Source organism: Tenrec ecaudatus, chromosome 18 (assembly GCF_050624435.1).
Source record: "Tenrec ecaudatus isolate mTenEca1 chromosome 18, mTenEca1.hap1, whole genome shotgun sequence".
In the NCBI taxonomy this organism is placed as follows: Eukaryota; Metazoa; Chordata; class Mammalia; order Afrosoricida; family Tenrecidae; genus Tenrec; species Tenrec ecaudatus.
Genome location: NC_134547.1, coordinates 62,868,937 through 62,895,320, shown reverse-complemented (window position 1 = coordinate 62,895,320; position 26,384 = coordinate 62,868,937). Strand labels below are relative to the sequence as shown.

The 26,384-nt window shown below is 42.5% G+C and overlaps 1 protein-coding gene across 7 annotated transcripts; it reads right to left on the bottom strand.

Annotated features, from left to right (window-relative positions):
• Positions 1 to 5,889: 5,889 nt before the first annotated feature.
• Positions 5,890 to 26,276, bottom strand: LOC142431812 (IST1 homolog). Of its 7 annotated transcripts, none has more exons than XM_075536767.1 (10): positions 24,276 to 24,413; positions 22,577 to 22,686; positions 22,348 to 22,468; positions 19,392 to 19,572; positions 18,364 to 18,451; positions 17,656 to 17,739; positions 16,086 to 16,226; positions 10,450 to 10,638; positions 8,244 to 8,286; positions 5,890 to 7,217 (listed from the first exon to the last, which is right to left on the bottom strand). In XM_075536767.1, exons 1-10 carry the CDS (start codon positions 24,277 to 24,279, stop codon positions 7,141 to 7,143), a joined length of 1,038 nt encoding a protein of 345 aa, XP_075392882.1. In that variant the 5' UTR covers positions 24,280 to 24,413; the 3' UTR covers positions 5,890 to 7,140. The 7 variants fall into 7 exon arrangements, with proteins under 7 accessions (XP_075392882.1, XP_075392880.1, XP_075392879.1 ...); XM_075536765.1 differs by lacking the exons at positions 5,890 to 7,217; positions 22,577 to 22,686; positions 24,276 to 24,413 and adding exons at positions 7,258 to 7,714; positions 24,877 to 24,935; positions 25,928 to 26,276; XM_075536764.1 differs by lacking the exon at positions 5,890 to 7,217 and adding an exon at positions 7,258 to 7,714 and having other exon boundaries at positions 24,276 to 24,407.
• Between the last annotated feature and the right edge of the window lie 108 nt (positions 26,277 to 26,384).

Below are 26,384 nucleotides of genomic sequence, written 5' to 3'. Positions count from 1 at the left end.
TGTATGTTAGATCAATTTCAGACTAAAGACATTGTAGAATTATGAAATTTCTTCATCATTGCCTGTGGTAGTTACATATCTTGTGTCAATTTGAGACTATTAAGAATGAAGGGGTGGAGTTTAGCCTGTTAATCAGGTTGCAGATTGATGACCTCATATGGAGACGCTAAGGAGATAAATAGCTCACTGGAGGCCTGACCTACACTCTCTGCTTCCTCTTCCTGCTGACAAGATATTCCTAATGATAAGCCAGATGGAGCTACAATGATGGAGCCAGAGCCCTGGAGCTAGAGGAGCCATGTGGAGACCCACACCAGTGCTGAGATACTTCTACTACCACTGGATCCACAAGACTTTCCACCCACTGGCCTGTGATCTTCCGCCATTTGGTGTCATTGCATGTGTTGTGTGAGTCTGAAGAGGAATTTATAGACTAGTAACATACATATGGGCTAATATCGGACTTATGGACTTGATCTGGACTGGGCTGGGATGTTTTCTCAATACACAATTGTTCTTTTATATAAAGCTCTTGTTATACACAAATGAGTGTCTATGAATTTGTTTCTCTAGTCAGCCCAGACTAACCCACTGCCTTTACTGGTTGGTGCATAGTTTGAATAACAGTTGTATTAACTGGTCTTCCTTGTAGATAGATATATGGATATTATCCTATCACAATCAGCACTGTACTTCAAGAAAGATCTTGAAATAGTATTTTGGTTAGTGCCTAGGATATCCATCTTTATGTGTCCAATTCATTTTTTATGATCTCTGATTTTCTCAAATTCATACTTAGTACATTCCACATTAGGCATCAATTAGTTGAAATGGACAGGTATTGGCCATTTTGAATCAGACAATCAAATGGTTTACTATACCAGGAATGACAAAATCAAGAGGACAGTGCAGTGCTCATAACCAAAAAGTTATTGTATGAGACTAGAGAAAGGAGAGGCTGAGCCAAAAGATAGCCAAATTAAAAGTTAATGCAATCAAAGGTTATGTCAAACATTTATTTCAGAATCCTAATTTCTATGTCCAGGAAGGTTTATGTGGCTCACATTTTGCATGTGAGGAAGTGATACCTGTAAACCAATTTATCTTTTAAAAAAAATCAGTTTGTCACTGACCCAGGGCCCTGTGGGGGATAGCACCAGAAACACAGTGTGGGGACTGCGCCCGATCTGATCCCGCCACACCAAGGCAAATAACTGGGGGAGTACAGCGGAACAGCAAGGGAATGGAGCGGCCTGGTCTCCAGGGAATGCTGAAAGTGGACTTGGGCCAGGGCATGGTGCCCCAACAGACTGGACTGGAAAACACTCCTAAAGGCCAACAAACAATCCTTGAACTAACTACAAGCTTTTCTTTATTGTTGTGTTTTGTTTTGTGTTGTTTATCATTGGTTTGTTGGTTTGTTGTATATTGTTGCTTGGTTTTGCTCTGTCTTGTTTTTGTGCATGTTGTTATCTTCACAAATCTGTCTAAATAAGATAGGCTAGATGAACCATCTGGAGGAGAAAACAACGGGACCGACAGTTCCGGGGAGACATGGGATAGAGGGAGGTGGGGACAAAGGAAGTGATGTTAACAAACCTAGGGACAAGGGAACAACAAGTGATCCAAATTGGTGGTGAAGTGGGTGTGGGAGGCCCGGTAGGGCATGATCAAGGGTAATGTAACCAAGAGGAATTGCTGAAACCCAGGTGGGGACTGAACATGATAGTGAGGCAGGAGGAAAGTCAAGGGAAATAGAGGAAAGAGCTGGGAGGCAAAGGGCATTTATAGAGGTCTAGAGGAAGACATGTACATATGCAAATATATTTATATATGAGGATGGGGAAATAGATATATGTGCCTATACAGGTTTAGTATTAAGGTAGCAGAAGGACATTGGGTTTCCACTCAAGTACTCCTTCAATGCAAGAATACTTTCTTCTATTAAATTGGCATTCTATGATGCTCACCTTCCTGACACAACCGCTAAAGATAAAGCGGGTGAATAAGAAAATGTGGTGAAGAAAGCTGATGGTGCCCTGCTATCAAAAGATATAGCATCTGGGGTCTTAAACGCTTGAGGGTAAACAAACGGCCATCTAGCTGAGAAGCAACAAAGTCCAAAACACACCAGCCTGTGTGATCATGAGGTGTCGAAGGGATCAGGTATAAGGCATTATCGGAACAAAAAAAAATCTTACCATAGTGAATGAGGGCGGGAGTGCAGAGTAGAGACCCAAACCCCATTTGTCGGCCACTGGAGATGGCCTTGCAGAGGGGTCTAGGGGAGGAGATGAGCCAGTCAAGGTGCGATGTAGCAACGATGAAAAATACAACTTTCCTTTAGTTCCTAAATGCTTCTTTCCTGCCCCACTATCATGATCCGAATTCTATCTTGCAAGACTGGCTAGACTAGAGGATGTACACTGGTACAGATAGGAACTGGAAACACAGGGAATCTAGGGCGGATGATACCTTCAGGACCAGTGGTGTGAGTGGCGATCCTGGGAGGGTAGAGGGAGAGTGGGTTGGAAAGAGGGAACTGATTACAAGGATCTACATGTGACCTCCTCCCTGGGTGACGAACAACAGAAAAGTGTGTGAAGGGAGACGTAGGACAGGGCAAGATATGACAAAATAATAATTTATAAATTATCAAGGGCTCATGAAGGAATGGGGAGTGAGGAGAGAGGGGGGAAAATGAGGAGCTGATGCCAGGGGCTTAAGTGGAGAGCAAATGTTTTGAGGATGATGAGGGCAATGAATGTACAAATGTGCTTTACACAATTGATGTATGTATGGGTTGTGATAAGAGTTGTATGAGCCCCTAATAAAATGATTTTAAAAATCAGTTTGATATTGGATGTTTACTTTTGTTTTTCACTCTTCTGCCCCATAAACACAAGTTTATTGAAAAATATGGGAGCAAAGTCGTGCCTAGCAAGCTGGCAGTCTCTCACCCACTGGCACCATCTTCGGGTATATACGAGTAGTTTGGCACAGAACTGGAGCTTGGAGTTGCTGGAGTTGGCCACCAGAGACTTGCTGCCCCAGTTACTGCACCTGCCCCAACAGTTCTTGGACTTCATTGACTAATTTTAAAACAGCTGCAGGATTGACTTCAGAGGGGGAGGGATGGGGCAATTCACCAGTCAGAAAACAAAATGATTTATCATGGATTCTTCTAGGCAAATGATGGTAGCCATATTAAGGAACTTATGTAATCATGAGGCAGAGGTTCTGCTCTGTTTCTGGATGGCTCATCCACCTCCAGGAGCCTGCTTTTGTCTTCTCTAAAGGGACTGGAATCATTTCCTCAAGTTGGGGTTGGAGGACTTCTGTCTGAAATCTGGTAATTTTGTTGTTGTTGCTACAAAGGTGCCAACATACTACAGATTCATTTACAGATCAATTATAACCACACTACAGAAACTATTATGAATACAAAACATCTTAAGGGATACTTGGGTACCTCTGAAAACCTCACTAAAGCAAAGAGGAAGGCGCTTGGCAGACGCACACATCCTAGGGCTTTGGTCGTCGTCTGAGGGAGCATCTTTCCTTGCTGCTCCTAGAGGATGGTCAGAGTTGGAGCTGGCTGTTGGAATTTTAATTTTCACATTATTTCTGGCTTTTGTCGTACTGAAGAATTAATTTGTAAGCCATTTTCTAAGGTCAGGATACATTGTGATTAGGGGCCATGTTTAAAAGGATTGCGGAAGTGCTTGTGTGAAAATCTTACATAAACAACTGCAGAAGGACTATTTATAGATACAGATGACTCAATGACAAAAGAGGCCACTAGAGCCGCCTTTTGACTCACATCACTGTGTTCCCTACAGAGTAGAGCCTCCCTTCAGTCTCTTTTCTGGGCTGAGGTCTCAAGCATGTGGAAAGCGAGGAATAGTTCCTGGTGAAAGAGGCTGACAGCATTTCTGCAGCGAGCTTTCCTCGTCTGCTGTAAAGGTCACATGGCTTCAGCTGCTGATAGTAATGAGTCATTTAAGAACTCCCCTTCATCTCTTCAGCCCAGGAGATAGGCCCCTCTCCAGTACCACAGATGCCAACAGACATGCCACGTGTGCCAAAAGCCCACTTTCACGGCTCTGACTGTAGGGAGCTCTCATTGTTCTACTCATTTTGTACTAGAGCTTCAGCTGCTCAATACCATTCGGATCTCTCTCTCTGTACCTACATGCATTCATACCTTCTTATATGTGTATATGTCAGAGAAGTTCAAAAAAACTTGTGGACATTTTTAATAAAAATATAAGGGAGTTTTCTCACAAACTTTTTGACGTCCCCTCATGTATGTGTGTGTATAAATAAATAAAAGGTATAGATAAACTATAGCTTTCCTCAATAAGATTTTAATTGTCCTGAGTATAAGCACATCCTCTTTTGGAATGCCTGTTAAAGGTCGTGATGTAGTGGAAAGAATTGGGCAGCACATTCATTGAACTGATCACTATCTAGTAGGTTCTAGACTAGAAAGCATATCCCATGTTAGAACTTCTAGCTGGTGGGAACCTCCTCTGCTGTATAAGAGTGTGATATATCATTTCATTTCTCTGAGCCTCTGTTTCCTCATCTCTGAAATAGGAATCATATTTTCCCTAATGGGATTAATAAATTAGTGAGCTCTTACTAGTCATCAGTGTTCGACATGATTCAAGGATATGAGTTCATTTAATTATCACGATGATGATGATGATAAAGATAATGATGCTATCATTTTATGGTTAAGGATACAAGTTTCGAGATGTTAAGTACCTTGCTGCAAATGTACAAGGATGCGTGGAAGAGCAAGGTTTTAAATGCAGACAGTCAAGGATTTCATTTTACTTGGAAACAGCAGTCAAAAAATCAAAGGCTGTATTGCACTGGGCAATTCTGCTGTGAATGACATCTATGGAGATGTCACTCTGAAAACTAAGGAGCCGTGGTTGTGTAGTGGGGTATGCGTTGGGCTGCTAATCCCAGCAATTTGAACCCACTAGTTGCTCAGCAGGAGAAAGAGGATGCTTTCTACTCCCACAAAGTCTCAGAAATCCACAGAACCAGTTCTACCCTGTCCTATAGGTTTGCTATGAGTTGCAATTGACTTGAAGGCAGTGAGTTTTGGAGTTGAGAACTAAGGTTTGCTCGACCTAAGCCACGGTATTTTCAGTTGCCTCTTATGGGTGTGAATAGGAAGATGGAAAAAGAATTGATAACTTTGAATTATGATATTGGAGTATAATATAGAATATACCATGAAATACCAAAAGAAGTGCGGCCACAGGTACTGCTCCTTGAAAATGAGGATGCTGCTCTTTGGTTTCAGTCGCAGAAGGGAGAAGACGAAAGGAACGTCATCCTTCGGAAAACGTCCCAGTGAGATGCACACGTTGGCTCTTATCCTCCCCACAACCCTTCTGTAAGGGGATGTCCACTTGCCTACAGATAGGCTTTGAGTCCCCACTCCATACTCCCCTCGTTCACAGTGATATGATTTTATGTTCTTTGACAACTGATACCTGATTCCATCGATACCTCATAATCACAGACTGGTGTGCTTCTTCCATGTGGGCTTTGTTTCTTCTCAGCTAGATGACTGCTTGTGTATTTTCAAGCCTTTAAGACCCCAGACACTATATCTTTTGGTAGCCGGGCACCATCAGCTTTCTTTACCACATTTGCTTATGCAACAGCTTTGACTTCAGTGATCGTGAGCATCATGGAATGCCAGTTTAATAGAACAAAGTGTACTTGTATTGAGGTAGTACATGAGTGGAGGCCCAATGTCCATCTGCTACCTTAATACTAAACCTATAAATATATGTACATAGATCTATTTCCCCATCATATATAAATATACTTACATATGTACATGCCTGTATTTAGACCTCTGTAAATGCCCTTTGCCGCCTAGTTCTTTCCTTTATTTTTTTACTTTCCTCTTGTCCCACTATCATGCTCAGCGTTCATTTGGGTTTCAGTAATTCCTCTCCCTTACATTGCCCATCTGTAGGCAACTGGACATCCCCTTACAGAAGGGTCTCAGGGAGGAGATGAGCCAGTCAGGGTGAAGTATAGCACCAATGAAACACACAACTCTCCTCCAGTTCTTTAATGCTTCGCCCCCCCCCTCCAACTATTATGATCCCAATTCTACCTTACAAACCCAGCTAGACCAGAGGATGTACACTGGTACATATAAGAACTGGAAACACACGGAATCCAGGACAGATAAACCCCTCAGGACCAATAATGTAGTGATACCAAGAGGGGAAGAGGAAGGTGGAGTAGAAAGGGGGAACTGATCACAAGGATCTACATATAACCCACTCTCTGGGGGATGGACAACAGAAAAGTAGGTGAAGGGAGACATTTGACAGTACAAAACATGACAAAATAATAATTTATAAATTATCAAAGGTTCAGGGGAGAGGCTGTGGGGAGGGAGGGGGAAAATGAGGTGCTGATACCAAAGGCTCAAGTAGAAAGCAAATGTTTTCAGAATGAGGATGGCAATAAATGTACAAATGTGCTTGACACATGGATGTATATATGGATTGTGGTGAGTTGTACGAGCTCCCAATAAAATGATTTAAAAAAGAAAGAAGATGCGCACCTTGTGCCGCCGCTGTGGCTCCAAGGTCTACCTTCCGCAGAAGTTGGCCTGTGGCAAAGGTGGCTGCCCTGCCAAGCGCAAGAGAGAATATAACTGGAGTGCCGAGGCTAAAAGATGAAATCCCACCAGTACTGGTCACATGAGACACCTAAAATTGTCTCCCGCAGATTCAGGCCCGGGTTCCGTGAAGATACAACTTTTAAACCTGCGGGCAGCTGTTGCAGCATCCAGTTCATCTTAAAGATTTCAACATTTACTGGTGCCGTACATGTTCTCTTTTTTTTTTTTAAGCAAGAAAGGGGTCGCCTACAGATGGGCTTTGGTTCTCTACTCTGCACTCCCCTTTGACTCACATAGTTTATACATGTTATCAGAAAGGACTAATCCCTGGAGAAGGACACCATGCTTGGTACAGTAGAGGCTCACTGGCCCAGATCAGTCAGCGTTGTACAGCGTTGGTGCCATGGTACTCAGGGTCACTGAGGTTGCACATCGGTGCGTTGGAACCTACTGCTTGGTACCTATTAACCACGATCTGCCAAAAGACTGATACAGTTGACAAGTGTACAGGTGGTCATTACATAGGTGTCTTTGTAACTCCCTGGGAGGAAAAAAAGAGAAAATTAAGGAAGAAAAAAGAATCGAGGAAAAACTGAAATTTATTGAATACAGCTTATAATATTCAGTAAATCACAAATACACATACACAAACTATAGAAGCTTAAGGGGCAAAAAAAGAGTGTATGTGCATGTACACATATGCTATTATGTCAGGCAAGCAACATAGCATTTAAAAGATGGAAGGGATTCTGAATGAGAAAACTTGAAGCCCACATAAACGTGACCACGTTCATTTTTGCTCAGGAGGCCTGATTCCCAGGCAAATGCTCAATCAAGGACTAAAGGATTATGTGGTTTTCTTTAGCATTTCAAGCCTCCTGTTAAGATCTTCAAAATCAACCTCTTCTGAATCATAAGGGTCAATGGATGAGCTTGCTTGAAGTTTTACCTCAGGCAAATCAGGCAGCATAAAGTTATCAAAACCAATCTTGGTTCTTGATTCTGACTTTGGAAAAGTTTGAGGGTTGATTCCTGGACCTATTCATTGTAATAAAGGTAATTGATAGTCACACAACAAAGCCTTCCTCCAGAAAACCCAGTCTTAACAACAGGAAAGCTAATTGAATTTGAGAGAATAACAAAGACGATGGGAAACCTGGACAATTCTTCTATTATGGAAACGATGGCCTCAGCAGTTACTTTTCGGTGACTACCTTTTTTCAAGCACAAACTGGATTTTTAAATAAGGCTCACTTTTTATTTCCCAGAAAGTACTAGGATGGTCCAGTGTGGTAGTGATTTAAAATAAACTAAAGCCCTCTTCGAATCTTATGCAAGCAATGGTTCATCTCCCCACATACACAACATTTTGCCTCCCCCTTCAGGGGGCACCGGGTGGAATCTAGGCCAATAACCCTTTGTCTAAGATAAGCTACTAAATATAAAAGAACATGGAATCTATGGTTAATCTACGAAACTGTGATCCATGAAGGAATAGTCTGAACACTCAAATATTTTCAATGAATTTCAAGCAGCTCCCACTTCTGCCAGCATTCCCTTTACTTACTAGGAGTCAGGGCAGGAAGCAAATCATTCTTCTTGCAGAAATTCTGAAAGAAAGGGAAAAATCACTGGCAAGTGATTGGTTTGTGCTCCAAATGCATTATTTTGTAAACTCGGATAAGTGATAGTAAGCTCTAAATAAATATTTCTTAAATTTTACATATAATTAACTAAATTTAGGTTGATCACAATCATTTCCTTTTTGTATAAGGGAATGTTTTTTTAAGGGGAGGTGAATTTTACTTATTTTTTAATTTAATTTTTATTTTTCCTGTGATCTTGAATTTTATTATTTAAAACCCTTGGATCACAGAGACTGGTGTGTTTTTTCCATATGGCTGAACCTCATTTAGATGACTTCTTGTCTTTTTTTAAAAATCATTTTATTAGGAGCTCATACAACTCTTATCACAATCCATCCATTCATCCATTGTGTCAAGCACATTTGTTCATTTGTTGCTATCATCATTTTCAAAACATTTGCTTTCTACTTGAGCCCTTGGTATCAGCTCATTTTCCCCCTCCATCCTTACCACCCCCTCCCTCACTAACCCTTGATAATGTATAAATTATTATTTTGTCATGTCTTACACTGTCCAATGTCTTCCTTCACCCACTTTTCTGTTGTCCGTCCCCAGGGAGGGAGTTATATGTAGATCCTTGTCATCCGCTCCTCCTTTCTACCCCACCTTCCCCTTCCCCTCCTGGTATCGCTACTCTCATTATTAGTACTGAAGGGTTTATCTGTCCTGGATTCCATGTGTTTCCAGTTTTTATCTGTACCAGTGTACAACCTTTGGTCTAGCTGGATTTGTAAGGTAGAATTGGGATCATGATAGTGAGGGGGTTGGGGAGGAAGCATTAAAGAACTAGAGGAAAGTTGCGTTTCAGCATTGCTATACTGCACCCTGACTGGCTCGTCTCTTCCCCAAAACCCTTCTGTAAAGGGGTTGCCTACAGATGGGCTTTGGGCCTCCACTCTGCACTCCCCTTCATTAACAATGATATGATTTTTTGTTCTTTGATGCCTGATACCTGTTCCCATTGACACCTCATGATCACACAGGGTGGTGTGCTTCTTCCATGTGGGCTTTGTTGCTTCTCAGCTAGATACTGCCTGTTTATCTTCAAGCCTTTAAGACCCCAGAAACTATATCTTTTGCTAGCCAGGCACTATCAGCTTTCTTCACCACATTTGCTTATGCAACAGCTTTGTCTTCAGTGATCGTGAGCATCATGGAATGCCAGTTTAATAGAACAAAGTGTTCTTGTATTGAGGGAGTACTTGAGTGGAGGCCCAATGTCCATCTGCTACCTTAATACTAAACCTATAAATATATGCACATAGATCTATTTCCCCATCATCATATATAAATATACTTACATATGTACATGCCTGTATTTAGACCTCTGTAAACGCCCTTTGCCTCCTAGTTCTTTCCTTTATTTCATTTTACTTTCCTCTTGTCCCACTATCATGCTCAGCGTTCATTTGGGTTTCAGTAATTCCTCTCGGTTACATTGCCCATCTGTAGGCAACTGGACTTCCATCTGCACTCTTAATACTAAACCTATAAATAAATGCACATAGATCTATTTCTTCATCATCATATATAAATATATTTGCATATGTGCATGCCTGGATTTAGACCTCTGTAAATGCCCTTTGCCTCCTAGTTATTTCCTCTATTTCCTTTTACTTTCCTCTTGCCCAACTATCATGCTCAGCCTTCATTGGGGTTTCAGTGACCCCTCTCTGTTACACTGCCCTTGATCAAGCCCTACCAGACCTCCTACACCCTCCTCGCCATCGATTTTGTATCACGTGTTGTTTGTAAGAGAGTTTCTTGTGTTGTTTTGTGTATACTTGCTAAGAATTAGCTTTAGGAAAGACTGTGTGTCATCTGTGACATTGTACAGGAACCCAGGGGATCTTCCTCTTTACATGTGGAGATGCTATTTATAAAAGTTGGTTTGGTTTAATAAAATCAGGGAATTTCATTTTGAACATGAAAATAAATTGTTTTCATTACATATAAATTAAACAAATCTGAAACATGTGGTGTTGTCAAGAGATTGATAAGCTATTGCAAATACGCCCCTTGCCCTAAAGACTTTATAAAGATCATTTTACCATTCAAAAGCCCCAATTAGAGATACAGTCTAACATTCTCTGTAATCCATCCAATTTAAGTTTCCTATACACGAACCTCTCTCTCAGGAGGGATGGATGAGATACAGGAAGCTTGGGATGGTACAGACAAGGACCCTAGTGTAGCTATTGGTGATGCTCCAAGTGGACCATCATTTCTTGCTGCAGTACCATCTCCTCTGCCAAGAGCATCCTTCTTCACATCCCCAGTAAATCCAATACTTTTCAGGTCTGATGGAGCTTCACCCTGATGCAAGAGGGTAAGAATCACATTGGGTTTTCAATTTATTATACATTTGTTTATTGCATTCATACTAGACACCAAACACTTTTAGAAGCACTGAAGAAGAAATGGTGAGCAGGGACATGAAGTTTACACAGAGAGTAAGGGGAAAAAGGTACTGCAGTGAGGTTACAATTCATATATACATGAGTTTATTTCAAACAAAGCATGTTTAAAAAAACATGTCTCTACAACCAGTGGATGGCTGCAGACAAGCTCTTTCTGGTAATATACATGTCTTAGTATCATTAGGATGGCTTTAAAGAACAGGTACAATCAAATAGTGGCTCCCAAGGAGATTTGCTAGGCCAGTTACATCTAAGGCAGAGAGGTCAGGCCATAAGGTTATGGTGATCTTGGGGGACAGCAAGGCCTATTGACATAACTTGGTTCACAAAGACAATGTTCTATATCCTACTTGGGTGAGTGGGAAATGAGGTTTTAAAAAGCTCATGAGCAATCATGTAGGGTGCAGTCATTGGTCTCTTTATATCTGGAGGGAAGAAGAATGCTAAAAATTGCAACAAAAAAATTTATAGAAACAATTAGAAAGACTAATGGGCCATTGCAAAGACCCTGAGACCAGAACAAGATGGTGCCTAACTACCACCACCATGACCAGTCTCCATAACCCTGAGCCAGAACCAGATGGTGCCTTGCTACCACCACCATGACCAGTCTCCATGATCCTGAGACCAGAACCAGATATTGCCTCGCTACCACAACCATGACCAGTCTCCATGACCGAGACCAGAACCTGATGGTGCCTCGCTACCACCACCATGACCAGTCTCCATGATCCTGATACCAGAACCAGATATTGCCTAGTTACCACCACCATGTCCAGTCTCCATGATCCCGAGACCAGAACCAGATCGTGCCTCGCTACCACCACCATGACCAGTCTCCATGATCCTGAGACCAGAACCAGATGGTGCGTAGTTACCACCAGCAACTGCTCAGTAAAGGATCACATTAGAAGGTCCTAGGTAGAGTGGGAGAAAAATACAGAAGGCTCAAAATCCTAAAATAGATCAAGCTTGCTGGTTGGGTAGAAACTGGTGGGACTTCCAAGACTAAAGCCCTTACCCTTCAGGCCTGGTATTGAACTCACCCCTGTGGTAGAAGAATTAACCAGTTAGGAGCAAAAGGGCAGCCTTTTGCAAAGGGCAAAACCCAGAGGGTCAGGAGAAAAGAAGGGAAGGAAACAAGGAAAATAAGGAGGAAGTAGGCAAAGTGACAGTACACTGAGGGATTGCAATCAACGAGCTGACACAAAATGTGTAAGAATACTTGAATTTAAAACATATGATCTGCTCTGTAAACCTTCACCTAATTCACAAAAATAAAATTGAAATTAAAATAAGAGAAGTTAATGGTAACTTTTTGGGATTCCCAAGGGGTAATCTGGATAGATTTTCTCAAAGGACATAGAACAGTCATAGGGGTTTATTAGGAAGAAGTTTTAAAAACATTGAAAAGTGTACCAAGGAGAAAAATAAGGCCAGGAAAATTGTGCAGAGGCATTTTTTCCCCATCATAACAAAGCACCTACTCATTCTTCAAGAGTTTTGAGAAACCTTATCCCATCCATCCTACAGCTCTGATGTTATTGCTTCACACTTCAGTTTGTTGCCCAAACTCAGAAACGTTTAGAAGGAACATGATGAGAGGACTCAAGGAGGCAAACTCTGGTTTTGATGTGGTGTAAAGGGGAGGACTTAGACTTCTTCAGGGAAGGGTTAGAGAGGTAGAAACTCAGGCCTAGATGACGGAGATGCGTAGTAAAGGTTTCTATGACATTGTGGCAATGCTTTCTGACTTCCTACTATCTAGTCTAGTGTAAGTCAATGCCACTTACAAGCAACCTTCAAGCTTTTTAGGCCCTCATATGTCATCTTTCTCTTTCTTCCGGTGTCTATGCATTTAGGATCTCTAGGGTCAATCACTGCAGGACACTGGTGACTAAGCTATACACGTATGTCAATAATCATTCTGGAAGACAGTTTGTCACATTTTGTTATCCTGGTTAGTTGCAGTCAACTCTGTGTGAGCTGCAGAGCAGTCCTGAGCACAACAGAACACGCTAACGTCCAGTCCTATGGACTTCACACTATCTTCACAACGGCCATCATCGCAGCTAATGGTGCTAATCCATCTTGCCAAGGGCTTCCCATATCCTCATTGGCCCTCTACTTCACCAACATGACGTCCTACTCTACTGATTTATCCTGCTGATGTGCCTACAGCAAGAGAGTTGAGCAGTATTCTGCTGTGATCCCAAAATAGAATTCTTCAGGCATCAAGAGTTGTATTAGTAAAGACTCACTCCTCTTGGCCGTGGCTTTTATTTATTGCCATGTGGATGAATGAAACATGAGTGGACCAGGGGACTGGTTGGGTGAGATGGCAGGTCAAACTCCACAGAGGTGAGGTGAGGCTAATTTTTTACCATAGGGAGATGGGGGGGCGGGGAGAATGGGGAGCTAACAGCAAGTAGGAGAAGGAAATGTGAATGAACGATTAAATTGTATGATATATGATGTATACGAAGAAAAATATTCTTGTTTAAGAAAAGTAGAGAGTTGGAAAGCTCCACTGTGAGTGACCCTGGAAGTATGTGACATAGCAGTGGCATAGCTTCCAGTGTCACACAAACTCCCAGCAGCCACAGTATAACAAACTGACAGGTAGGGATATCAAACTCTAGTGTGGCACACTCTGGATTTATTGACCACCTAACATACGTCAATAGATGCCAAGCACGGTGGTGATGACGCACGAGTGATCAAAGCACGTGAGAATCCTTGCCTTCTTGGAGTTGATGTTTGAGTGGGGGGGTAGATAAATGGATAACTAAGATATCATAGCACATATTAGATATAAATAAGGGCAATATTCCCTCCCACTGGCCTGTATCTTCCTCCATTTGGTGTCATTGGATGTGTTTTTTGAATATGAAGAGGAATTTATAGATTGGTATTAGACAGATGGGCTAATATTGGACTTATAGTCTTGATCTGGACTGGGCTGGGATGTTTTCTTAATGTAAAATTACTCTTTATATAAAGCTCTTTCTTATATTCTAAATAAATAAATAAGGGCAAAAGAGGAAAAAATAAAGGAAGCAAAGAGGACGGTGGCCAGGAAGAGCCTTAGAGGAAGGGAACATTGAAGCACAGACCTGAAATAAGTGAAGGTGGAACCAAGGAAATCTCTAGAGAAGCAGGGAAACCAGAAGTACAAAGGTTCTGAGGTGGGGCATACCTTGTATGTTTGAAGAATCACGAGGAAGTCAGTGGGGCAGAGGCAGAGTGAATGAAGGGACGAGTGGAGAGGCTGAGATCAGAGAAAGAGGGAGAGTGAGTTTGGGCAGCCTAGTAGACGATGACTATTATTCTATATGCCATATAAAGGCATCAGAGGGCTTTCCAAGCAGAAGAGTGGCATGATCTGCCTTCGGTATGAACAGGCTCTGGGACTGCTATACTGAGCATCAACCAACGGGGACAGAGGGGGAAGAAGACACCTCATGCAGAGGCTACTGCAATAATCCAGGCAATGGGTCGCTGTTGATTGGGCCAGGGTACTGGCTGTAAATATAGGGAGATGTGGTACAGTTCTATTTATATGTTGAAGATCACATCAATGGGATTTGCTGACAGGTTGGCTGAGGAGTAGAGGAGTTGAGAGAAAGGGAAGGGTCAAGGAAGATACCAGATTAAAAATAATTTTTCCCCATAGCATAGAATTGTCATCACCTGAGGGGGGATGGGAAAGACTCTGGAATGAATAAGTTTTAGGAAGGGGTGAATATCATGAGCACATTGATGTATCAAGTTTGAGATGTCTCTGAAACATTGACGTGTCAAAAGGGCAGGTGGATGTCAGAGCCTAGCGTTCAGAAGGGAGGCCTCAGGAGTGATGTGCCTCACCTTAAAGATGTATTCAAAATCATGGGGTTGGATGAAAGCATTTAGGGCAGTGGTTCTCAACCATCCTAATGCTGTGACCCTTGAATACAGTTCCTCATGTGGTGGTGACCCCCCAGCCATACAATTATTTTCATTGATACTTCATCACGTCATTTTGCGATTATGAATTGGGCAACCCCTATGAAAGGTCGTTCGACCCCCAGGAGGTCGCAACCCACAGGTTGAGAACCACTGATCTAGAGAGTAAGCAAGAAAGAGAAATAGTCCACAGGCGAGCCCTTGGAAATATCCCTATTGCCATTTAATGTGGCCTGTATTCTCCAAAATCATTTTCTGTCTTGTTAAAAATGTTACAATATGTAACTTTTCGATACAGCATCGAACTTCATGAAAGATGAGTGAGGAATGAAGGCTGAACTGGAACAGTAAAGAACAGAGGACTCCCTGACACTCTTGCCCCGAGACACTCTTTAAACCAAGAACTGAGCCCATGTGCTGACACCACCCTTCAGCGAAATCGCTGAGTGGTTCATAAAGGCTAAAATCCATTAGGTCAGTGCTTTGCTTAAAAACCATCATTGTGTAAAAAGAATAGGGTTCCTATCATGAACCCATCAGAAAAGAAAGCTGTGCACGTTAACCATAATCCAACTCGGTACAGCAGAAGACAGCAGGATAGGAACGAGGAAGTTGGGCAGACTCCGGCTCCATCCTAAGCATGCCCACACTAAGCCAAAGTTTCAACCTGAGTACCAGGGCCACCTGCTCTAAATGAGTCACCAGCACGGGAAATTACTTGAGAGGCATTAGAGAGACAAAGTCTTGCCCTAAAACAATCCATGGCCACATTTTGGAAGCTTAATCTACCTTGGGATAATGATAATGAAGATCATAAAAAGCAAAACAGAATGGTATTTGCTATGGGCCCAGCACTGCATTGAGCTACTTGTATAGATTATCTCACTTATCCATGCCACCAAACTTAGAATAAGAAGTATAATCATCCTCCTTTTTGCAGTCCAGAGAAGGGAGTCTACCAGAGCACGAGTCATTTGCCTGAGGTTCCCAGGTAAATAAATGACCAAACTAGGATCTGAGAATGGATCATCTCTACTACACTGGACCCTCAACAAGGACTAAATGAATACTGCTTTGGAACCATGAGTCTTGTAGCCCTATTGCAGGAGTTCTGTATGAAAATATAAAATGTCACCGGAACATAGTAGAAATTTTAAAACTAAAACAAAATGTTTTACACACTCCTGGATTAAACGTTTTAGGCGTCCTTTTATTTCTTTGCTAACAACTTGAAAGGGCCAACAGAGCGTTACCAGAAGTCAAGCTCTGTGAATGTGAAGGAATAAAATCTCACCAGAAAGAACTCCTCGGACAGCCACGTACCTAATAAACGACGTCTTGTGGGGTGCGGTAAAGACCTTAGCTCTAAGTCTGTTTTCCCTTCGTGAAAGTACTTACCCTAACTGTGGGATTATAGGGCACGCCGTAGCTCTCAGCAATCTCTGTCAGGTATTGTTCCACCAGGCCTCGGGGTAGCGTGTCCATGTTTAATTTGCACATTAGCTGCAAAATAGGGGACACAGATTTGGTCACATATGCCTACAAAATAAAAAGCAAAAAGGTGAGATGGTTTTTCGATTCTCAATCATTAGTCTTAATTTTTCTGATCTCTGGTGTTTAAAAAGCACAATTAACAAAACAAAACAAAATCATGATTTAGCCACAACAAGAAATGGTTCTGTTTTGTCACTATACTAGCAAAAAACCCTCAACACCACAGTACCATTGAGTTGATGGCGACTCATAGTGACTCTACAGGACAGAACAGAGTTGCTCCTATGAGTTTCCAAGACTGTATCTCTTTACAGGAATAGAAACCAGCTGGTGGTTTCAAACTGCTGATTGTGAGGATCGCGGCCCATGCATGACCCCCACGTCACCAGGGCTCCTTCACTGGGCTGCTCAATTGTACTTCTATCAGATGACAGTTCTACCGAGAAACCTCAAGCCAAAGAGAGTAAGAGGAAGTAAACACATTAAAAAGATTTTTTAAATCAAGAATTCTGATGGTGTGATAAGCATTCTAAATTAGGTCAGGGGAAATATTCCATGTATGCAGCAGCCAATACATCAGGACACTAATCAATCAGCATGGCCAATCTGAAGGCCAGGAAAGCCCGCCAACCTACCAGAGTGGCCAAATCTCTGCTCTAATCAGGTTTCTGCACCTCAGCTGAATCTCAGAATTATGTGTGTGTGGTCATGATGTAATATTTTCTAAAGCAGAAACTTTTAACTTTAGCTTCCTTCATGTTAGTAGGCCAGTTACATTTAGAGAAATGTTTTAATTAAAAAGAAATGAAGCCAGTTTACATGGCTCTACCTTTTTGATAAAGCTTTGGGCTCAAAATTCCTACCCCAAGACCTTGATTCAAGTTGCTCTACCTCCAATACAAAACTTACTTCTTTTTTTTTAATTAATAAATCTTTTTATTGGGGCTCATACAACTCTTATCACAATCCTTGCATACATCAATTGAGCAAAGCACCCTTACACATTTGTTGCCCTCGTCATTCTCAAAATTTGCCTTCCACTTGGGTTCCTGGAATCAGCTCAGTTTCCTTTTTTCCCCTCCCTCTCCCTCCCCGCTCCCCCCTTCCCCCTGCTCCCTTAATAGTTTAAAAATAATTATTTTATCTTATCTTACACTGCCCGGCGTCTCCCCTCACCCACCTTCCCATCGCCCATCCCCCAGAGAGGAGGTTACACATAGATCCCCAAGATCGGTTCTCCCTTTCTACACCCCCTTCCCTCCCAGTGTCACTACTCCCACCGCTGGTGTTGAGGGGTTCATCTGTCCTAGATTCCCTGTGTTTCCAGATGCCCACTGCACTGCTGTGCATCTTCTGGCAAAACTTATTTCTAAAACTAGCATTGACTCTGTGCCAAGTTACATGTTTTCAGTTTGCTCGGCTTTTCCTAGACTTGTTGGCTTAGACAAAGGTGCGTCTCTGGAAATGGTACTACCCGCGAGCTGACTGTTCCAATCTCACTGGTTCGGCATAGCTGACCATATTCTTGGCTATACTGTGCACACAGCTGATTAGATACCTGCAGCAAACCATCACCAAGAAAGAAAAGAAGGGGAAAAAAGAGAGAAAAGTTAGGGCAATTTACTTCCAATTAGGAACAAAAAATATGTAATTTCCAACTGATTTCACTAGAATTATGTTCTTTTGACATCAACCCCTCCCCCAAATGCTTTGTTTTAAATTATCTGTTAAATAAAATACTCCTAATTTTCATACCTTATAGATTATACCTTAAACACCCCCCCTCCAATTTTTTTAATTCTCCCTTTCAAGGTTTCTTCATTGTTCTGCTTTGTCATATTTTTAAAAAGCTATTTATTTTTCACGTTTCAAGACCAAGCAAAGACCATACCTTTTCGGTCATTCCTTAAGAAATCTGGTGCCATTGATTAAATTCTGACTCACAGCAACGCAACAGATGGTACAGAACTGCTCCCTTGAGTTTTCAAGGCTATAAATCTTTAAGGGAGCAGAACGCCCCATCTTTCTCTGATTGGTTCACTCTGCGGATCTTTCACATAATACACTACGCCATCAGGCCTCTGGAGAAGATGCTCTAAATAATTCTGATATTCCAAACAATTGACGCTAGTTACGCCTCATCCACAGCCATGGTGAAGGCATGTAAACTGGTCAAACTCACTGTTTTCAATTCAGGCACTTCTGACTGGAGCCGAGGAGCAGCCCAGATTAGCGTAGACACGGATTCAGCTAGACCAGAATCCAGCTCCCTAAGGAAAGCACAAAATATAAAACTTGGGGCTGTATGTTTCCCTCCTCTCACTACTTCAAAGAGGACCTATAGCCAATACACAACGTACAATGCTGGACATTTTAAACTGGAATTAGAATAGGGAAATACATGTAAACTTACGTGTGCATATGTATATAAACAGATACTACAAGTAAGCATCAAAAAGTTGGTGGGAAAATGCCTGATCTTCTAATTCCAGTTTCTATGAACTCTTGAAGCCCCCTTATACGGGAAAACCTGCAAGAGCTGGAATGTGGGTAAAAAGCAAATCTGTGTCCCTAAAAGGAGAGGAATATGGTAAGGCTGCACCCTGTCAAAGGCAGGAAACATTGAGATCTGGAAAAAGCAAGGCAGTCCCAGAGAGTTCTCGTTCTCACGGGTCCATGATCATCGACTGAAAAGGAACAGACGAAGATGCTTGTCCGTGCAGTTCTTCGGTCACCAAATTGCTATGATATTCTTACAACACAAGGGCTTTAAGAAATAGCTCTTTCATATATGAAGTACTTAGAACAGGCAAATACATAGAAACCAGGGGTAACCAGGGATGGAACAGGAGGGAGAGGGGAGGGAGGATTCATTGCTTAGGAGGCACCGAGTTCTGTTAAGAGTGAGGGACAATTTTGGAAAGGGTTGGTGGTGATGATTGAACAGCACAGTGAACATAATTAAGGTCACTCACTTGCACGTGAAAAGACAACAACAATGAAATGGAAAATGTTTTGTTAGATAACTTTGAAAATGCCTCTTTTGGCCCCCATCTTTCCTCTGAACAGGACTCGTTCTCCCTATGAAACTTAGATACACCCCCCCCCAATAACAATAATAATAACAACTTAAGAGACAAAGTTCTGAACATAGCAAGAGGGTGGCAACTCCTTTCAGTCTAGGAGATGATGCAAGGTCAAAAACCTCACTTGGTGGCCTGGAGCAAGCTAAACCGGGCGAGCAGCAGGTCACAGTACAGCCGCAACATCTCCATGGCCTCCACAAGGTAGTCTTCCCGGATGATGTGCTCCACTCGGACCCGGGCACATTCTTCCTTCCGGGCAGCCAGATAGTTGGCCAACTCTTTCCTTGCTTTCTGGGTCTGTTCGGCTGCAGCACAAAGAATGTGGATAGAAAAATAAATGAGCTAAAATAGTTCGGCTGATTGAAAAAGTAGGCTGCATGAAAAGCAAGTAACAGGCAAAAATATACACTTAAGATATGCTGTGTGTATACAGGAAAGGTTGTCAGTGTTTTACGGTGAGTCCGTGGTCTCCAGACCAGCAGTGTCACCATAACCTGGGAACTTGTTAGAACACAAATAATGAGAGAAAAAAGACATACAAATTATGAACCCCCGGGGGCTGCAGCCGAACAATCTGTTTCAACACGCTCCCCTGGGAACCCTGATAATAGTTCGAGGTTGAGAACCACTGCTCTAGATGGTCGTTTTGTGGGTGAGCATCATGTTCCCTTTTCAGCTGTGATAAAAAGATTCTTTTTTAAAATAAAGATGTGTGTAGTGTTTTGTATTAAAACAAAACAAATTCACTCATGTAAAATTCTGTTTGATCCTCTTAGCAGTTGGGTAAGGTTTGTATCCTTATTTGCATTTATAGTCCAGAAAATGGAGATTCCGAGGAGCTAGATGGTTATGAGTTAGTAGTTGAATTGGAACTAACCGTCAACTTTTCAGACTGCCAATTCCTATGCTTTCTCACCACACGGTGCCAAAGTATGGGCAAATGGAGGGTGGTGTAAAAGGAACCACTGTAAACTATCCTAGGCAAGTCATTCAGACAAGTGAAGTCTCACTGCCTTGTATTACTAATTGATAACTGACCTGAAGAAACAATCTTTTCAACAAGCCAAGTAAACTCTCTGAGCCTCCAAATGATATACTCTGCCTAAATTTCATAGCCCAAACTTGGTGCTCAGAATCTGACCGTGAATGGTCACTGAGAAAAAAAATTGTGACAGAACATTGCCTTTGAGTCTGACATAAACAGAGCTCGGGGCTTGGAAGAGAACTCAACTAAGTCCGAATGTTACTTGCACTACACAGCTCAGTGAAAAGAAATTGCAGCAGCAGCAGCAGCAGATGGGCTTCAAATTAATGCTGAACTGCTGTTTGGCAGGACTAACCATGAAGACATTTCTTATGAGCCTGTGGATCTGTCCATATTATAAATAGGACCCTGGGTGATAGAAGCTCAACATGATTTTCCCTTTTTTACAAATAAAGAAATTCAGGCAAGACATGACAAGCATGGTGTATGGGTCTCAAGTTACTCCCGCACATGATCCTTAAATTTCCTCATATGTAAAACGAAGATAGAAAATTGGAACTTGTATTATTGGATTGCCAGGATCAAATTTTAAAAGTGGGTGTAGAATTTTAACATTACAATAGTTGTGCATGTCATCAATATCATCTTGACTGTTCCTGGTGTTCGTGGTAAGAAGTGTCACTTAGGTACTTGCCTAGATTCCATACGGCATTAAAGCAAGCGCTGGTTCCTGTTTAGTGTGGTGCAGTTTGCATGTTCATAAAACCAGGCCTGCTTTTTCTTTACTAAACCAAACCATTCTACTTTAGTTTTCAGGAACCAGTTCCTTTAGGATGGCTAGAAAATCTGTCGCCTTATTGCAGCGTGGTGCTCCTTCTATACCTGCAAGATAAAGAATGCCCCACGTAACTAATCTGCCTGAGCAATAGTGTCTGTTTAAGCAATTTGAAAGCTCTCTCACTTCGTCAAGACTAGTAACAGGCTGGCAGTACAGAAGAGGCATGATGTGAAGAGGCACCTGGGACTTGCAGTATATATCACCATGCACAATAGGGGGAAAAACCAAAAATTTTCCTGTGAAAATTTAGCTCTGGGTGTGTTTCTTGATCTAGAAAATAAAACAGAACACAGACCTTGAAATTTTTTTCATTTGTTTGGGGTACCCTCCTTAGATCCCTATCGTCTAAATAATGCCCGAACACCCTATATAAGACTTGGCTACCCGAAAGCAAAAGAATGCCCTCAGAACACTTAGAGTTGAGTAACAACTGTCACTCTTCCAATGGATCATGGTAATTCAATAAGCGCTAGCTTCTGAGCACGCACTAAGAGAACTGCCTTTATAACGCAATGTCTATTTCACCTGACCTTCCTGCATAATGAGAGATCATCAGTTTTTCAGTTGACTAAGAGGGTAATGGCTCATGTGACCATTGGAATGGGGAAAGAGTAAAGGCAACCGAAAATCAAGTTGGACTTAGAGAAGATAACACTTGTCAGCTGCCACCTGTACTCAAGGGCGTAATGTTCTTTGAGCTGTTCCACCTGATAGAAGGAAACACTTTTTTCCACACTAATTTGGAAAAAGGTAAGCAAGCCTTTCCTGAAAAATGTGGCAGGAGATCAAGTGTAATAGGTACTGCACATTTGACTAGGTGGTGTCTGTGGCCTTGCTGGAGGGAAGTTTGGTCATGGGGAGGTTACTTTATATTTAAGCCTTTGGCCACTTCTTTTCAAATTAAACTTTTCATTTTGAGGTCACTGTAGAATTTCATACAGTTATATAATAACAATGATAACAGAGTGATCCCTCTCACCCTGTACCCAGTTTTCCTCAGGGGAACATTGCAAAACCATAGCACCGTATCATCGCCAGGATATTGACACTGATACTGTTGAGATATGGCGCAGACTTTGGAAATCCAAATGACTCCATGACCAGCAACAACCATTGCTACATTTCTGCAAGTCAGACACAGGACCAGACATTCCAAAGTCGCTAATTACTTAGTCTGGGGAGATAAAGCATCTCAGAGAATGCTTCGCTCACTGAGCTGAGAGGCAGCTAGTTGTGCTGCCTGCAGTATTTACTCACTTTTCTTTTTTCCCAGGAGTTTTAGGCGAGTGGAAGCCAGTTGCAAGTTGACCCGAAGCTGATCTGTCTTGAAGCCAGGGTTGAACATGATTTCACTGGACGTCAAGTTCAAGAATTGTTCCTGTAGATATAAAGTAACTTGTAAATCATCCTGCTCAGCAAGTTCCCCACAGAAAGAGTTGTCCGTGGCAGTGGGGGAGAGGGGAGTCTTTAATCTTTGCACACCCACTTTAGTCATTCGACAAAGCCCACGTAAGGAATTTCCTGTGGTTGCTCTGCTCCGCTTCTCTGTGGACCAATTCCCCGGTAGAGCTCTTGCACTTCGAATACAGCTGAGACCTGCACCACCGGAACATGAACCATAGAAAATCAAAAGGGCAGCAACTGCCTAAAAACCAAGCCCAGAAGGCAGGATTGGGGAGGAAAGGGGCATCAATGGGATTGGAGAACTCAGGGAGGAAGCCGGAGGAATGCTGTTACATTGAGAGGACTGCAACCAATGTCAGGAGACGAAACATGTATAGGTGGGTGAAGGGGAAATTAATATGCTTGGCAAACTTTCACCCAAACTACAATTTGATACAAATAAATAAGGGCTAGATTTCACTCATCGGTTTCAGTCATCAAGTGTTGTTATTGTAGCTTTGGAGAATTCTGCAGGAAGTTTCTGATAAAAAATGAAAACCTTTGGCAAGTGTCTGAGGAAGTAGGCAGCTCCGGGAGGGAGATCTTCTTCCCCAAAAGGCATTTTAGCCACTTATATGGAAATTACAAGACTTCTTCTAAAGCAAGTCTTAGTGAGTTTAAAAGAGAAAGCCCCACCGGAACTGGAGAGACCACAGAACATCAAATCATGGTGAGAACGAGGACACAGCATTGGCCACAGAAGTAGATAAATCAGAGGCTTGAAAACAACATAGTTTCACATTTGGACGTTTTAGAAAAGTTTTTGACAAAAATAAAAGAAAGAAAAGCTAATTGGCAATAAGCCAGTACCTGACAACATCAGTTTTCTAAGCAAAGCTAAATCCACAAAGTATTCCCATAGTTTCTATGCGTGTTTACGATTTATTGTTTCTGCCATTAGCACTCAGAGGTAAGGCCCTTCACTGTTTGCGTAAGTATACACGCAGGGAGGTGACAGTATGAAAAAGCCACCCACTCCACTTAGGACACACAGCACTTCTCCCTGAATGGCTCTCTTTCACCTCAAAGGCTGCCTGAGCGGGTTCCCTGTCTGTATTATGAATCTAGCAAATCAGAGAGCCAGAACTAGGAAATGCGAAAAGGTGGTTTGAAAAGTCTGCCTGCGTAAGAAGCAGGACAACCAGCACCGCCCGCCCGGGTTGTGTCGCTTTCTTCCCACAGAGCGGCTCAGACTCTCCCCCCACGAAAGTACACGCCCGAGCAATTCAACAGGAATCCGTGAAAAGGGAAAAGATTAAAGCTTAGTTTTTCAGGCCTAAATAACTTAAAATAGAACAACTCTTTAAAAAAACCCAACCTTGAACTGTGAAAAGAATTGTATCAGCCCCAATAAATTGTTAACAAAAAATTAAAATTAAAAAAAATAAAAATAAAAAACCCAACCTGATCACTTTCTCAGTTCTGAAAAGAGAGAAGGAAAACAAACAAAAGCCTCAGTGAAAGAGACTCTCAGACGAAAGGGGTGGGGATTATATAGCTAACCACAGAGGCAAGAAAGACAGAGAAATGAGGGAAGGGAGAGAAAGTTTGAGGAAAGAAAGCCTTCCAGCTTGGGATCTCTTTTAGAAGTTTCATTCAAAAACTATTTATCGAGTCTGTTACAGGTACAAGACCCTGCGCTTAATATAAGTAACTTAAGTACCGGCAACTTAAACATTGAGAGAACAGTTCCGATTTGGGGAGAATGGAGATATAACCTTTGCTTTGTGTTTGATTCTCACCCATCTGAAAGCTCTCTCCGTTAACTTATGTCTAACGTTCCTGTCGGCCTACCGTCACGGTGTAGAAGCAAAGAAAGGAGGATTGCTGAATCCCGCTGTAAAACACGCCGAAGATAAAAACCCCTCTTCTGGAATGGCAATTGCAAACCAGGAAATCACCTGTGTCTCACCAATCAGAACATCCTGGGTTTTCAACAGACACGCCTTTTCCCTACGTCATCAGGCTAATAAAAACCAATCTTACTGCGAGACGAGCTGGGTGGAAGTCTACTCCGTAGGGCAGGGTAGAGCTGCCTGAGTTTCGGAGCCTGTAACTCTAGTCTCTAAATCTTTCTCTTTCTTATGATAACCTCACCCCACCCCCACCCCCCAAACCCGGGGGTTTCCCTTTCAATTCTGTCCCCAAACAACTCTCTGAGTAACTGAATCAAGAAAGTGGCTATCCTTTAAGAGTCGTTATGCTGGGTGTTTTAAGCCCAGTTTAGTAATAACTGAAAACCAGAATGCCAGTTAGCACTAAAACAGATTCCCTGAGTGCCCACAGGATTTCCTTCTTGGCTAAACAGAGGAGACTGCAGTGACAAATGATAATAATACTCACCAAACACGCCCCTCTGTGATTTAGATGGCTACAGCACAGCAGCGTCACTCTTTCACCCCCTTGGGTGGGTAAAGTGTGTATATGGGTGAGAGAGTGTTTGGTCATTTTAAATATCCTTGGTGCCCATTTTGGGCAAGAAAACATTAAAACAAAAAATTGAGGCCTAAGGATTCCCTAGAAGGAATCTAAAAAATAATACTTTATATTTTACTAATCCCTCCCACCCCCAAGGCAATACTAAAACTCTTACTGCCATCAAGTCGAATTCAACTCCTAGTAAGAGGGTAGAACTGCCCCTGTGGGTTTCTGAGACTGCTTACTCCTGACAGAGTAGAAAGGCTGGACCAGGAAGTGGCTGGTGGTTTCAAAAGTCTGACCTTGTGGTTAACAGCCCAAGGCCATGATCAATACACCATCAGGGCTCCTGCTTAAGGTAACATCTCTTTTTATTTTTTTAAATTAACAACAAACATGCTGATCTTCTGACCACCAACCAATCTTGCTTTCCAAACCCAATGTTCACTGGTTTTTAAGTATCCTTCCACTCTTTTTCTGTACAGATAAACATATGTAACTATGTTATGTGCCTTTTAGCATTTAATAAACACCACATAATACATATTTGTCTATCCACCCCACTTCCTGTTCCCCCACTAAACAAATGTTTGGAGAACTCTCCTATCTACATTTTACTCCAATCTCTTCATCTAGCTCAGGCTCATTTTGCAGAAGTGGAAAACCAAGCCCCAAGCGGGCAAATAAATGGCTTTCCTAAAATCAAACAGCTACAAAATACGGACTCCGCTCAGCCAGTGCTTTCTTAGACAAACAAAAATCAATAGTTATGTACTGACTATAAATGGCAGAATCTGAAAGGAAATATTCCACTCAGAACCCGGTCTCCCTAATGAATCAAACGTACTCTTTCTGTTTAGCTTGAGTAAGTAAAGTGACGTTCTATTTCCAGAGTTGAACCAAAAGCTAATTGTGTTTTTTTTCCCTCATGTAAATGTGTCAGGTTTTCACATTACTATGAAGTTGCACCACTTACTCTGTAACGAAAAGTTGAGGGAACCTTTCATGGAATAGACCAGCCCTCTTTCCACTGCATCAAGCGGCTTTCCTGTTTTCGGGGATCCTATTACTTGTTTCCCCGACTCACTCTCCTGTCCCCCTGAGGGTCCTATTCCCAATTTTTAAGAACTCCCATCTTCCATCTGGGCGTCCGGGGGTGGGAGGCCCGGGGCCTCCCCGGAGCGGGCGGAGAGTTCCCTCGGGAAGGCTCCGCGAGCGCAGCGGGGGAGTCGGGAACAGCGAGCTCGCCGGCGGCCACGCCTCGGGGCTCTTTTTGGGACCCCTCTGAACTGAAAGGCGGGGCGCCGGGGTGATCATTGAGGGGTCCCGGGGGTGGGGGGGGCACCCATCACACGACACTGTCCAGGCAGGCAAGGGCCCGTCCTCCCACCCGAGGAAGTGCGGAGCCCGGAGCGGGTTGGCCGACGCCCGCC

Coding starts and splice junctions, on each gene's coding strand:
- LOC142431812 (XM_075536764.1), bottom strand. Junction 8,287..10,449: donor CCATCCCTCCTGAGAGAGAG/GTTCGTGTATAG, acceptor CCTTTCTTTCAG/AATTTCTGCAAGAAGAATGA. Junction 7,715..8,243: donor GCTTCCTGCCCTGACTCCTA/GTAAGTAAAGGG, acceptor TACAATGAATAG/GTCCAGGAATCAACCCTCAA.